The sequence below is a fragment of the Octopus sinensis genome, linkage group LG14 (assembly GCF_006345805.1).
Source record: "Octopus sinensis linkage group LG14, ASM634580v1, whole genome shotgun sequence".
In the NCBI taxonomy this organism is placed as follows: domain Eukaryota; kingdom Metazoa; phylum Mollusca; class Cephalopoda; order Octopoda; family Octopodidae; genus Octopus; species Octopus sinensis.
The window spans coordinates 5,166,297-5,182,128 of NC_043010.1; the positions used below are offsets into that span (position 1 = coordinate 5,166,297).

Genomic DNA, 15,832 nt, shown 5'->3' on the forward strand with positions numbered 1-15,832 from the left:
TTTTTGTTTTCTCTTTTCTTTTCTTTATTTCCAGGTGAATATATATACATTTTCTATCAGCAGAATAAACAAATTTTTTCCTTTTTTGGGGGGATGGGGAGTTGTTTTTGCTTGGTTTGTTTTCCAACATTACCAGTAGAGAGCCTGAGAATGCAGAATTATTCCCTGAATGGAGAGCACACTTTATCTTATATATGTTAATCAAGAAATCAAAAGCAGAGGAATGGAACAGTGATAGCATCATTCCAAGGCCCTTGTTAGTCAGTCTAGTGAGTTCTACGCAGAACTACTCTGTCTTACTGAACAATGAACAGCATTAAATACCTACACTAGCATAAGTAATTTGGTAGGAAAAGTATCCACAATAACAACATGTCTGGCTACAAATAATGAAAACCTAGACAGAAACTCTGTCTGTGTCTCTGTCTTTCTTTCTTTCTTTCTTTCTTTCTTTCTTTCTTCTTTCTTTCTTTCTTTCTTTCCTTCTTTCTTTCTTTCTTTCTTTCCCTCTCTTGTTTCATTTTGTTAAAAGCAACAATGAAATCTTCCTTTAACAAAATGTCTGCATCACAGTCGTAATAATTGAATGAGTTTTAATAACTAAAATAATTAGCTTAACGTGATTATAAGACTAATTTATCACACAACCAGTATACTAAGTTTAAATGTAAATTGGTTGCGTAGGTGCTATTTTGGATTCCGTGGTAAATAGTCGGGTTGTTGTTGTTGTGTTGTTGTTGTTTTTGTTCAGCCTCAGGCCTGTTGTGATTGAAGAGACCAACGATCAAAGACAATCCAGGCTTGACCACCAGCTGACAGATGAAGTCTACTGTCTACTAAATAAAAACAAGAATGACCCTGCACCTGACAAGCTTCTACACTATTTCCATCTACCAAATTTCAATCTCTAGATTCTGGTTGACTCACGGTGGTAGTACAAGATATCTTGGAGAGCAATTTTAGTCCTGACTAAATTATTAACTTTATAAAGAAAGAGCATCATTTGAGGGTATTTTTCTGCTAAATTTAGAGGTTTGAGAAACCACAGTAGATGTTATTTTGTTATCTCATGATAACCTGGTTGTTTTACAAAATATCAAAGGTCTTTCCTGAGCTGGGTTCATAAAGCTGGTTCCTTCTGATTCTGTGGCATATATATTCCCCCACTGGACAGGATGCTGCTCCATTGCAGAATTACTTATTTTTGTCAGCTGAGTGAACTGGAGTAACAAAAAAATGAAGTGTTTTGCTCAAAAACGCCATGCATCAATTAGTCACACTATCTTTTATTTACTAATGCAACACCTGTCCATTAAGCCACACCTGTCCATTAAGCCACACCTGAACATTAAGCAACACCTCTCTCTCATTTACTCATTTACTTGTTTCAGTCATTCGACTGTGGCCATGCTGGAGCACCGCCTTTAGTCAAGCAAATCGACCTCAGGACTTATTCTTTGTAAGCCTAGTACTTATTCTATCGGTCTCTTTTGCCGAACCGCTAAGTAACGGGGACGTAAACACACCAGCATTGGTTGTCAAGCGATGTTGTGGGGACAAACACAGACACACAAACATACATGCACATACATATATATACATATATACGACAGGCTTCTTTCAGTTTCCGTCTACCAAATCCACTCACAAGGCTTTGGTCGGCCCGAAGCTATAGTAGAAGACACTTGCCCAAGATGCCACGCAGTGGGACTGAACCCGGCACCATGTGGTTGGTAAACAAGCTACTTACCACACAGCCACTCCTGCGCCTATTTGGTTGTTTTTTAGCCTGCAATTAATTCATTCTGGTTTAAAACCATGCTGGATTAGTAAAATATAAATCAACATACTCAGACACTTAATCAAAGCATTGCTGACTATTTGCTTCAGTAATGTGTTTGTAGAAGTGACTTGGCCAAGTGGATACGATGCTGGGCTACCATGTTATGCAACTGGTGTTCAAATCTATTGCTAGCATTTCATGGATAATTTTCAAGTTTTTTTATCTTTTGCTTGTTTCGGTCATTAGTTTTCAGTTATGCTTGGATATATTTTTATTGTTTGATCAAAGGAAGTAGAGTAAAAACCCCAACCATTTACCAGGCCTCCAAGATTACAAAGAGAAGAAAAAAGTTTTCATATGACTGTAGACCTGACTTCAGTGCTTACAATAGAGTTGGTTCTACTGAAAGCATCTAATACCAAGTGGTGGTATTAAACAAAGAATAAGTCTGCCGCCCAAAAACAAGAATGACTCCACTGACAAACTTCAACATAGTTTCCATCTGCTAAATTTCACTAACAGTCTTCTGGTAGACTAGTGTCATACTAGAAGAAAATTGCCAAAAGTACTCTTAGTAAGATTAAAATTAAAATTTCTCTTAATCACAGAAATCTTGACTTCAGAATGGGGTCGAGATTTCTGTGTTTGTTTAGTTTTATGAGTCTCAATTCATTTACCTATAGACTTAATCGAGCATTTTGTCTACAGTAGTTTTTTTTTCTTTCATCTAATTAACAACAAGAACTAATTATATATATATGTGTGACATATTTGGTCACCTACTATCTCAAACAAAGAGTTCTCAACCTTTTTTTTTTTACCTACAAACTCCTTTGATTCCTATTTTACTCAGGTGGACTCTCATAGTCATTTGGTGTTCAAAAAATCCTCTTTTATTTCCATAATTAAATATTATCAATGACTGTATAAAAAAATTGTTAAAATATTTTGTGCATAACTTTTTTACTTGTTTCAGTCATGTGACTGTGGCCATGCTGGAGCACCACCTTTAGTCGAGCAAATCGACTCCAGCACTTATTCTTTGTAAGCTTAGTACTTATTCTATCAGTCTCTTTTGCCAAATCTCTAAGTTACTGGGACATAAACATACCAGTATCAGTTGTCAAGCGATGTTGTGGGGACAAACACAAACACATAAACATATACACACACATACAAATATATATATATATATATATATATATATATATACATATATACGACGGGCTTCTTTCAGTTTCCATCTACCAAATCTGCTCACGAGGCTTTGGTTGGCCCGAGGCTATAGTAAAAGACACTTGCCCAAGGTGCCATGCAGTGGGACTGCAGAAGTATAACCAGTTTATTGTACATAAATTTTTACAACAAAATCTTAGATGGACCACCCTGCAAGGGTCATCTTGACCCTGATTAAGAACAACTGATCTAAAACAAAATGCACAACCCACTATTGCGACTTTTTTGCTTTAAATTGATGAATTACAAAAGATTCTTGATGCTGAGCAGCCAATTTTTGTTTTTGCTGGTGATTCTGTACTATAAATGCTATAATTTTTGCATAGCATATAAGACATGTATTTTTTTCTCCAAAAATGATCTCAAAAATTAAACTCCATGCCCTTCATGTAAAGTTGGACCTACATTACATACTTTAATGCACAAGAAAATATTTCTCCTGAATGTATGCACAGCTGAATTTTGAAGTGCATCTAATATGCCTGTGTATCTCTTATGCCATCAAACACAGTATTCTCTTCTTTGTTTTATATGTTGTGTTGTGTTATAATTGTGTGATCAAAATAAAAGAATTGAATTGAAACGCTATAACTTTACCAGATTACAACAATCCAACAATAACAATGACCAAAATAAAATAGTAACCATAGCAACAGTGACAAGAGCAACAACAGAAAGATGAAAAGCAGAATCTGTAAAGGAATGGCCATAGGAACAAGATTTAATAAAAGCTAGCAAAGCCAAAAGAAATAATTGCCAAGGAAGAAACACCGCAAGCTAAAAATAGCAAAAGTAACAAACCACAGAGAGAGAGAGCTCTACGTGGTCACCTAATCTGCTAGATATAACAACTAAACTCCTTCACATTACATCATACTCTTTTACTCTTTTACTCTTTTACTTGTTTCAGTCATTTGACTGCGGCCATGCTGGAGCACCGCCTTTAATTGAGCAACTCGACCCCAGGACTTATTCTTTTGTAAGCCCAGTACTTATTCTATCGGTCTCTTTTGCCGAACTGCTAAGTAACGGGGACATAAACACACCAGCATTGGTTGTCAAGCAATGCTAGGGGGGGACAAACACAGACACACAAACATATACACACACATACATATATATATACGACGGGCTTCTTTCAGTTTCCATCTACCAAATCCACTCACAAGGCTTTGGTCGGCCCGAGGCCATAGTAGAAGACACTTGCCCAAGGTGCCACGCAGTGGGACTGAACCCGGAACCATGTGGTTGGTAAACAAGCTACTTACCACACAGCCACTCCTGCGCCTTCTTGATAAAAAAAAAAGGAGCACATTGCATAATGTAGTCCCTGGTATAAAAATATAGGGTCGTTGCAGCTGAAGTCACATCAATCATAATTCCTGTTCCTTGAGGATTGGCCTGGGGCCAAGCAACATAACAACAATAGCAGCTACAGGAAGAACAATAATGAAAGCAATAGGGGTCCCTTACAAGAAGGCACATGTAATAACAGCAGCAATGTCAGCATTCTAAACTCAGCAGATCTTAATACTAGAATTGTTATCTTTACTAATATTTTCATATCACTAATTATAAATTTACTACTTGACAGAAAAGTAACCATTTAACCATTTTGATATCAACCCATCTGAAATTTCCTTCATTCTTTCATTCATTGTTTCCTTCCTTCAATCCTTAATTCCTTCACTCCCACTCTTCCTCCCTCCCTCCTTCCCCTACCTTCATTTCTTCCTCCCTCCCCTCATTCCCTCCTTCCTTCCTTCCATCCTTCCTTCCTTCCCTCATTCCTTCCTTCCTTCATTCATTCATTGTTTCCTTCCTTCAATCCTTAATTCCTTCACTCCCACTCTTCCTCCTTCCCTCCTTCCCCTCCCTTCATTTCCTCCTCCCTCCCCTCATTCCTTCCTTCCTTCCTTCCTTTAATCCTTCATTCATTGTTTCCTTCCTTTGATCCTTAATTCCTTCACTCCCACTCTTCCTCCCTTCCTCCTTCCCCTCCCTTAATTTCTTCCTCCCTCCCCTCATTCCCTCCTTCCTTCCTTCATACCTTCATTCGTTGTTTCCTTCCTTCAATCCTTAATTCCTTCACTCCCACTCTTCCTCCCTCCCTCCTTCCCCTCCCTTCATTTCTTCCTCCCTCCCCTCATTCCTTCCTTCCTTCCTACATTCCTTCCTTCCTTTAATCCTTCATTCCTTCATTCATTGTTTCCTTCCTTCAATCCTTAATTCCTTCACTCCCACTCTTCCTCCCCTCCTTCCCCCCCTTCATTTTTTCCTCCCTCCCCTCATTCCTTCCTTCCGTCCGTCCTTCCTCCCTTCTCTTGTCTATTTTCTTTTCTCTTTCCTGTCTTTATATATTGTATGTTTCTTTACTATCCACAAGGGGCTACACACAGGGGGGACAAACAAGGACAGACAAATGAATTAAGTCGATTACATCGACCCCAGTGTGTAACTGGTACTTAATTTATCAACCCCGGGGTCGAGTTGCTCGATTAAAGGCGGTGCTCCAGTATGACCACAGTCAAATGACTGAAACAAATAAAAGAGTAAAAGAGTAAAAGAGTATAGTCCTAAAAGAGTTAAATAAAGAAATAACCAACCCAACTTCTTTCCTACTTTATCCATTAGAAGATCGGCAGTATTTATTTGGTTCTTACAATAACACTATTAAAATAATTTTGAAATACAGGCCTTACTCGTGTCACAGAAGCATTGCATTCCTGAAAATCCTTGCTGTAGCATGAAACCTATTTTCTCATCCGCTTCCTTGTTACGTAACAAGAAAATCAATTAGAAAATAGGTTTTCGATATGAAATTCTATGTTATGGCAAGATTCTTCAAGCAAGTAATGGTTCTATAATATGGAGTATGCTTGTAAATAAATATATTTTTGAGTGAGAAATCATAAGCTTTATTGCTATTTGCAAACTGTTTATGAAGACATACCTTTTAATTCTTCATAGTGCCCTATTTCCCTTTCTGCCCAGTTATGTTCTCTATCATTAGCATGGCAAGATCTTGGTTTTTCTCCACAGAGTTCAACCACCTTAACAGCCTTTTCATCAATCTGAGAATTCTTTGGGTTTCTTAGAAGACTTCGCTACAAGATAAATATATTGAAAGGGATAATTGAGTTAATTTAGAATGTTCTAGATATATAGACATGAATTTGGTTTTTAAAACATAAGTTATTTGCACATAAAGTTTTTTGCTAAACTAGCAGATTCTCAAGTTTTACTGCTTTCACAAGGATGCTTTTTCCAATCGCGTGCTTGCAAGTGTGTGTGTGTGTGTGTGTGTGTGTGTGTGTGTTTGTGTGTGCGTACACGCACACATGTTATATGCAACAAAAGCAGTATTAGATCAAAATAACCATTCGTGTATCATACTAAATGTAAATACATTTTGCTAGGCAAAATTTAGGGCCGAATTCATCTGGAAATATAAGGGACATGCTGTGATAAAAAACACAATACATATATCAGAGGGGCCCAAAATCCCTCCTAGCAATAGCAGGTGAAAACACAAGATGCATTTCTGCCTCATTGGATGTTTTCAATATTGTCTACTCACAGTCAGTATGCCTAGACGAAATCCGTCCCCATCGATGTAAAGGAGAACAGTGAATAGACTATCACTGATGTTTCAAGTAGCTGCTTGGCTGAACAAAAATTTGTCATATGCAATGGAAGCAATATTAGACTAAAATAACCATTTATGTATAATACTTAATATAAATACATTGTCATATTTTATTGTTGTATTTGTCCAAAGATAATCTCTTATGGACATGCTGTGTATAAAAATCGATATATATTTCCCAAAATGGTGAAATACAAAATAAATTCAAAAACAAATTATGATGTAAGATATGTGTTATCTTCTGCTTATTCCTAAGTTTCCAGACATTTTGTTAGTGCCATCAGATATACACCAGTGTATAATGATGGCTTCTTCAATAGAAAGTTGTAAAAAGTTTATAAGCAAGTGAGCATGTATATATACTGCATAAATAGTTGATATTGGATGGAAAACCACCCACCAAAGACAAAAAACAGAAATATGCATTACATGCTTAATTGCAGTTTACAAACACAAATTGTTCCAAGGGTGTTCAAAGTGGGACAGTTAATAATGTATAACTGTACGTAAATCAGTTATAATATATAGAATTATTCTGTCATGCAAAACAAGTTAAGAAGAATGCTCAGTAAATTGAAAAAAATAAAGTTTGGAGCAATTAATTAGTTAGAAGACAGATTCTCAACAATGTCCAGTTGCATAGAAATAAAATAACTATCGACAATACCCAATCTCCATTTGTGTTATTTCTGTCAATTTGCATATGTGAATATGTATGTATGGATGTATTTTTTTTATCTTATACTTGTTTCGGACACAAGGTTGTGTGCTATGCTAAGGCAATGCTTTGAAAGGTTTTAGTTGAGCAAATCAATCCCAGAATTTAGGCTCTTTTTTTTTTTTAAAGTCTGGAACTTATTCTATCAGCTACTTTCTCCAAACAGCAAATTTGTGGGACAGTAAACAAACCAACATTGGGTGTCAAGTATTGGTGAGGGAAACAAACACAGACACATAAATATATACATGCATACACTTATACATACACATACATACCTACACGCTCATATATATATATATATGTTGGGCATCCATATAGTTTCTGTCTACCAAATTCACTACAAGGCATTGTGGTTACAGTAGAAGATACTTGCCCAAGGTGCCACACAGAGGTCCATGTGGTTGCAAAGCAAGCTTCTTAACCATACACCCATGCCTGTATGTACACATGAATGCATGCATGCATGTATGTATTCATGTATGTTTGTATGTATGTACCTCTGTCTTTTTATTTGTATTACCTGCCCTTCCTCAGGGGTTTTCAACAATGCCATTGCTCTTTTTTTATACTTTTCGTTTAATACTGGTTTCAAATTTTGGCAAAAAGCCAGCGATTTTGGGGCAGTTGGGTAAGTCAATTACATTGACCCCAGTGCTTAATTGGTACTTATTTCACCAACCCCAACAGGATGAAAGGCAAAGTTGACCTTGGTAGAATTTGAACTCAGAATCTAAAGGTGTATAAAATGCCACTGAGCATTTTACCTGGCATGCTAATGATTCTCCCAGCTCACCATCTTCTCTTTTGCATTTAATGTTATCATTAATTGAAGTAAATATTTTATTCTCTGTTCTTACTCTGAGTAAGATTTCACAATTCATCTGTCAATATATATTTACTGCATGTCCCAAGTATGTTGTTGTTTTGTTTTGTTCCTTCTTGAGCCATACCTGGCTCATAAGGGCCGGTTTCCCCGGTTTCTTGGCGCATAGGTTCCCCACCTGGATGGGATGCCGGTCCATCGCAGGTAAGCTGCAAGATGCAGGAAGAAAGAGTGAGAGAAAGTTGTGGCGAAAGAGTCAGCGGAAGTTCGCCATTACCTTCTGCTGGAGCCGTATGGAGCTTAGGTGTTTCAATCATAAATACACACATCTCCCGGTCTGAGATTCAAACTGGCGATCCCTCGACTGTGAGTCCATTGCTCTAACCACTAGGCCATGTGCCTCCACATGTCCCAAGTAGATGTACACCCTCACCTCCTCAGTTTCATTTCTTTCTGCCAGTATTTGGCCTTGTACTATGCATTCAGACCATATGTAATATGTTTCCATATGGTTTATTTTGAGGCCTACTGCTGAAATCTGGGGGAGCAAGCTTTCTCAGAATGATTTACACATGATCTGAGGTTTCTGTGATCATTATTATGTCATTTTCAACTTGTAGGTGCATTAGTAACTCATTAATACTGATCCCACATTTTCAGTCATATCTCTGATGACTATTTTGGGTTACGGAGTAAAGAGTTTTGGAGAGATGTTACCAAGATACAACTGGACAAGACTCTGCATACCAATCTTTCCAACAGCAGTTCCGCACCTACACCTTTATGCAAATGAAACATGGGCTATTAAGAAGAAAGAAGAAAGGCTACTAACTATGACATGGAGGCTCATAGAAAGAACCATGCCAGGAATATTCCAGTGCTAGCATATCTAAAATGAGGTATTTTAACAAAGAAGGTAATTGTATGAGAATTAAGATCTCGTGGCTAAACAGCTCAGTGGCTCTCAATATTTTAATCTTCCTGAAGGGCAGAGGACTGACAGAATTGCAGAATGGTGGACTACCATTTAGTTTCTGAGTTCAATCTCAACAGAATCAACTTTGCCTTTCATGCTTCTGAGGCTAATGAAATAAAATACCATCGTATAGTATTGTGGTGTGGAAGGGGGTTGATATAATTAATCATACCATCTCCCCTACCAAATTTAAAGCCCTGTTTTAATTTGAGAAATCAAATTTCTGACTTTTCGGTGTACAGAAGATTAGATAAAATTTCCTGGCTCACTTGACATAGAAAGTTAAAAACAAAAATAATCAAAAGCTGTGTATCAAAGTTTAAACTTTATAAAAGCATAAAAGCCATTGTTTGCCTTGTTTCCTTAATCCTACAAGGGAGTGCTGAAAAATTATTGGTTTTAGGGGTTTGGTGAAAGGCCTGGTAGAAGGCCCAAACTTCAAAGCTCTCTTACAGGGCTTAGAAAAAACCGAAGGACTGAGGCAATAAGTGTGTGAATCTGAGAGGGGAATATGTTGAATAAAATCATAATTAACAGATTCTCCTGAATTTTTCTTTTACCCCAAGCCAGAAACTTTTCAGCATCCTCATTGTGTAAAACAAAATAAAGAATAGCATGCTTTCCATGATGCTTCATTATAAACACAAATTTTCTAAAGCTGTTGATTATGTTTTTAAACTGCTGCAATCACCACCCAGACATCTCTTATCCCATGGTGCAGTGCTGCACCACAGCACACTAAAAACCACTAAGAAAGCAACCAGATCATATTATTTGAAAGTTGTGCAAGAAAAAGCAAGCTGAGAATGCAGAAAAAATGAAATAACTACAGAATGACAGAGAATTTAGGAAGAGAATTATATTTAAGTGCAATCATATTTTATTAGCAACCTCATTATATCACATAACATATAACCATTTTCATCTATTTTATCTAATTTAAATGTCTATCATTCATTTCCAAATCATAAAAATTTTATACAAGATTTTCTTAATAGAGATTCCAGGCAAGAATGGCAAACATGGTATTGAATGCATTTATATTAGAGAAATATTTCATTTCATTTAATAAATGTTCTAATGGATTACTTTATAAATCTCTAATGGATCTGTAATATCATCTGTAATGGATCTGTAATACACCTGTAATGCATTTGTAAGATAGCTTAATTTGTCTATTATCCACCAATGTTGTCTAGTTTGTGCCAATGTCATGATCAGCAATTTTGCATTTTGTAGGAAAAAAAAGTGGGGCGCTTTACTTTTGGTTATTTTTTTTCTCCCCAAGTGGTGGAAATCATATAATTACACACACACACTCACACACACTCACACACACACACACACACACATACACAGATGCATATATAAATATACATATTCATATGCACACATTATACGTGTTGTGTGTGTGTGTGCATGTATGCATGTGCGTGTGTGTATGTGTTCATTAATACATATATATCCTAAAACATATTTCACTATTTGAACTATTTACATCTCATCATTATTTGCTGACATATAACACACACACACACACACACACACACACACACACACACACACACACATGCACACACACACACACACACACACACACACATGCACACACACACATATGAATGTATGTATATGTTTATATATGTTTCTTCATTGCATGAATGTATTTTCAATTTCATAGAAAATATTTTACATTAAATTATCCAGAATTACATGTGTACACACACACACACACACAAATATGTGAGCTTATATTTTTAAAGACATGCCTATACTCCAGTTTTCACTTATTTTTTGCATGATTTTGTATATTCCCTTATTAGTCCTTTTGTTTGGAATAATATATTTCCGAGGTATATTTAGGTTCCATGCATCACTGCTCAACTATATTTTATATAATGTGTTGTAATGACTCATACATATATACACGCAGGAGTGGCTGTGTGGTAAGTAGCCTGTTTACCAACCACATGGTTCCGGGTTCAGTCCCACTGCGTGGCACCTTGGGCAAGTGTCTTCTACTATAGCCTCGGGCCGACCAAAGCCTTGTGAGTGGATTTGGTAGACGGAAAACTGAAACAAGCCTGTCGTATATATATATATATATATATATGTGTGTGTGTGTGTGTGTGTGTGTGTGTGTCTGTGTTTGTCCCCCTAGTATTGCTTGACAACCGATGCTGGTGTGTTTATGTCCCCGTTACTTAGCGGTTGGCAAAAGAGACCGATAGAATAAGTACTGGGCTTACAAAAGAATAAGTCCCGGGGTCGAGTTGCTCGATTAAAGGCGGTACTCCAGCATGGCCACAGTCAAATGACTGGAACAAGTAAAAGAGTATAAAAGAGTAAAAGAGTACATGCTTATATCCATACATGCATTAATATGTGTGTGGATACCCATGGCTTAGGGGTTAGGGTGTTGCATGCATGATCATAAGATTATGGTTTCAATTCCTGGACCAGGCAATGTATTGTATTCTTAAACAAAACAGTTCATTTCATGTTGCTCTGGCCCATTCAGCTGGCAAAAATGAGTAATCCCTTGATGTATATGCCATAGAATCCAGGAAAATGGCTGATAATTAAGGGGGTCGCCCACTAGCAGACCATTGATAATGAAACAGGGGAAGTTTAATGATGTAGTACTGCAGTTAAATATTCTAAACAATGTGTATTAGATTTTCTCAAATTTGATGGATATTTAGTGGTATGCAAGCCAACACAAGAAATCTCTAGTGCGACTTTTTTATCGATGTACCCAAAGAGACACAGAATGATGGGTCGAAACATATTTTGTAAATAATGAAGTCTAATACACATTCCATCAAAAGGATAGAAATTTATGAATACTTTTGAGTAAATACCAAACTTTTACCACAAAAGAGGAAAGAAAGAAATTATTCAGAAATAGTTTAATATTTATACAGGTCGTATGCTTAAATACTAACTCATCAGATGGTATTTGTAAATAATGATTAATTGGTATATTCTGATATTAATAAAGGAGTATTGAGGTAAAGGAACATGCTAATTATATATTAATAAAATTATAATCTAAGCAGTATTTTAGCATGGGTCAAACGGTTTGACTGAGGGCTGGCGAACCAGATGGCTGCATCAGGCTCCAATCTTGATCTGGCAGAGTTTCTACAGCTAGATGCCCTTCCTAACGCCGAGAAGTGGTGAATTTGAGGATTTAATACAGTAATTGGATTCAAATTAGTCTTGCCATTGGAACTGAGTTATGGTTTGTGTTGGATTTAAATAGTGATTACAATAAGCCTCCTTCATAGACAGAAGGATGAGGGATACTCTTCCTCTTATCAAGGTTCAGTGAACTGATAAACATGTCATGACAATCTCCTTTACTTTTTTTCCTGTGAAAAGAATAACAAAAATATTCGTATCTAAGGATTCACCTCAACAGGCTTTTCAAAACTGTATTTTAACATGTGTGTATGTGTGTACAGATGTTCAAGAATGATGATAATATATATATATATATATATATATTATATATATATATTGATAAAAACGGTAAGATAACAAAAGAAAGAAAGAGACCTCGATATTATGTAAATAGAGGAATTTATCTGTAAAGGTAATATGTAGCAATTATTCGGTAGCCAAGATAAAACTCCGAGTTCGGATGCCGAGGTAAAAATCCATGCCACCATCTCTTCAGTTATCTGGCCATCAGAAAAACGCTATGAAAAATGACAGTTATACAAAGGGAAATTACTGTGTTATTGACCGCTATTAAGACAAAAGAGCTATTCTAATGACCGCTAAGTAAGGTAAGAGGGTAAAAAATTCATAGTATTCACGTAAGCGCGCCTGTTCATACCTACACATGTGTGCCTGCGCACCCACATGTGTACGCATACATTCATCCACCCTCACTAGAAAAACGTATACATCATCACTTGCATCCTTCACCAAATGTATATGCATATACATACAACCCCCCCCCACACACACACATGCACACCGTAAAAGTTCATACATACGTCTACATGTGTACAGGCATAAGAAAAACCAGGATTAAGGGTAACAATACAGAAAAATGGCATAGGGGAGTATACAAAGAGTAAATCACGTTTATGCACGCACACACACACACGCCCATATACACACATACCTGTATACCTATTTTTTTACTACCCACAAGGGGCTACACACAGAGGGAACAAACAAAGACAGACAAACGGATTAAGTCGATTACATCGACCTCAGTGCGTAGCTGGTACTTATTTTAATCAACCCCGAAAGGATGAAAGGCAAAGTCGACCTCGGCGGAATTTGAACTCAGAACGTAACGGCAGACAAAATACGGCTATGCATTTCACCTGGCATGCTAACGATTCTGCCAGCACGCCGCCTTACATACCTGTATACCGTATGTATAATCCTTTTTGTGCGTGCATGTGTGTGTGCATATATAGATGTGTGCATATATAGATGTGTGCAGGTATGTGCGTATATGGGTGTGTGTGTGGGTGTGCATGATAGGTTTCAAACAAAAGGTTCTTTGATAGTACAATATCTTTCTAATTAGCTGAGTAGAGTCAGTTATTTAGTATGTATTATCCCAGGAGGAAAAGTTTGGTTAGCTTAAATCAAAGATTGTTAGTGATTGTGAAACCAACTAAAAATAGCTTAGAACTGTTGGAATATTGATTAGAACAGAGAAGTTATGTAAAAATATTTTTAAATTGACATTGGAGTGGCTGTGTGGTAAGTAGCTTGCTTACCAACCACATGGTTCCACGTTCAGTCCCACTGCGTGGCACCTTGGGCAAGTGTCTTCTACTATAGCCTCGGGCCGACCAAAGCCTTGTGAGTGGATTTGGTAGACGGAAACTGAAAGAAGCCTGTCGTATATATCTATATATATATATGTATATGTATGTATATGTTTGTGCGTCTGTGTTTGTCCCCCCCCCCAGCATCGCTTGACAACCGATGCTGGTGTGTTTACGTCCCCGTCACTTAGCAGTTCGGCAAAAGAGACCGATAGAATAAGTACTGGGCTTACAAAGAATAAGTCCCGGGGTTGATTTGCTCGACTAAAGGCGGTGCTCCAGCATGGCTGCAGTCAAATGACTGAAACAAGTAAACGAGTAAACAAGCATTTCATTTGATAGAGTAATCTGAATACTAAAGATTTCAAAAACTACGATCTGAAAATTTGAACAGATGTAAATGCGTCTTATTATTCTCTTTGTTCACAGGAAAATAAAAATGGAGTGTTCTCTTTCTCTCTCTCTCTCTCTTTTTTCTCTTTTTTACTTGTTTCAGTCATTTGACTGCAGCAATGCTGGAGCACCGCCTTTTAGTCGAGCAAATCAACCCCAGGTCTCATTCTTTGTAAGCCTAGTACTTATTCTATCGGTCTCTTTTGCCGAATCGCTAAGTAACGGGGACGTAAACATACCAGCATCGGTTGTCAAGCGATGTTGGGGGGACAAACACAGACACAAAAACACACACACACACACACATATATATATATATATATATATATATATATATACAACAGGCTTCTTTCAGTTTCTGTCTACCAAATCCACTCACAAGGCTTTGGTCGGCCCGAGGCTATAGTAGAAGGCACTTTCTCAAGGTGCCATGCAGTGGGACTGAACCCGGAACCATGTGGTTGGTAAGCAGGCTACTTACCACACAGCCACTCCTGCGGCTAACATATTTCCTGTTATATTGAATATTTGTAAAAGAATAAGTGCATGAAGAGAACTGAGAAGAAATTGACATTTAAATATCAAACATGAACAAGAATGTAGCTGTAATGGTAAGACTATACAGCCATTGTGGGTGTGGTAAAGCAATTGATAAATATTCATGCACAATGCAGCATGTATTTATAAGCAAAAAGTAGTTGTTTTGAAGCTTTTGATGTGAAAAGCACCTTGGACATGTGTCTTCTACAATAGCCTGAGGTCGAACGAAAGCTTTGTGAGTGGATTTAGTAGAGGGAATCTGAAAGAGGCCTATCATATATATATATACATATATATATATATATATATATATATATATATATATATATATATATATATATATATAGAGAGAGAGAGAGAGAGAGAGAGAGAGAGAGATATACATATTGGGTTAAGGAATAATTCATATATGTATATGATCTTTGCTAAATAAACACTAAGTCCTTTAGATTCCACAACTGAAATTTCTTCTCCAAGTCTAGTAGAGTAAGAACAAGATCAGCTTAGAGGAGCTCCCAAGGGCAACCAGGCTTAAATTCCTCAGTTTAAGATATATATATATATATATATATATACATATATATATACACACACATATATGTATATATATATATATATATATTATATATATATTATATATATATATATGTATATATATATAAATATATGCATATATATATGACAGGTTTCTTTCAGTTTCTGTCTATGGAATCCACTCAGAAGGTGCCATGTAGGGGGATTGAACTGAGTACCATGTGGATGGGAAGCAAGTTTCTTACTACACAGCCATATCTGCACCTATGTGTATATACATATATATATATATATATATATATATATATATATATATAGGCATAGGAGTGGCTGTGTGGTAAGTAGCTTGCTTACGAACCACATGGTTCTGGA

General features: G+C 36.8%; 1 protein-coding gene across 5 annotated transcripts in view; it reads right to left on the reverse strand.

Moving 5' to 3' along the window:
• The window catches only part of LOC115219539 (protocadherin-18-like), a 254,770-nt gene that overhangs the window by 52,213 nt on the left and 186,725 nt on the right, over positions 1-15,832 (reverse strand). For 2 of the 5 annotated variants that reach the window (XM_036509209.1, XM_029789703.2), the window contains exon 3: positions 5,973-6,126. The exons of the other annotated variants lie outside the window; for them this stretch is intronic. In XM_036509209.1, the coding sequence (XP_036365102.1) occupies positions 5,973-6,126 (154 nt within the window). The remainder of the gene's footprint in view (positions 1-5,972; positions 6,127-15,832) is intronic. 5 annotated transcript variants of the gene reach the window in all.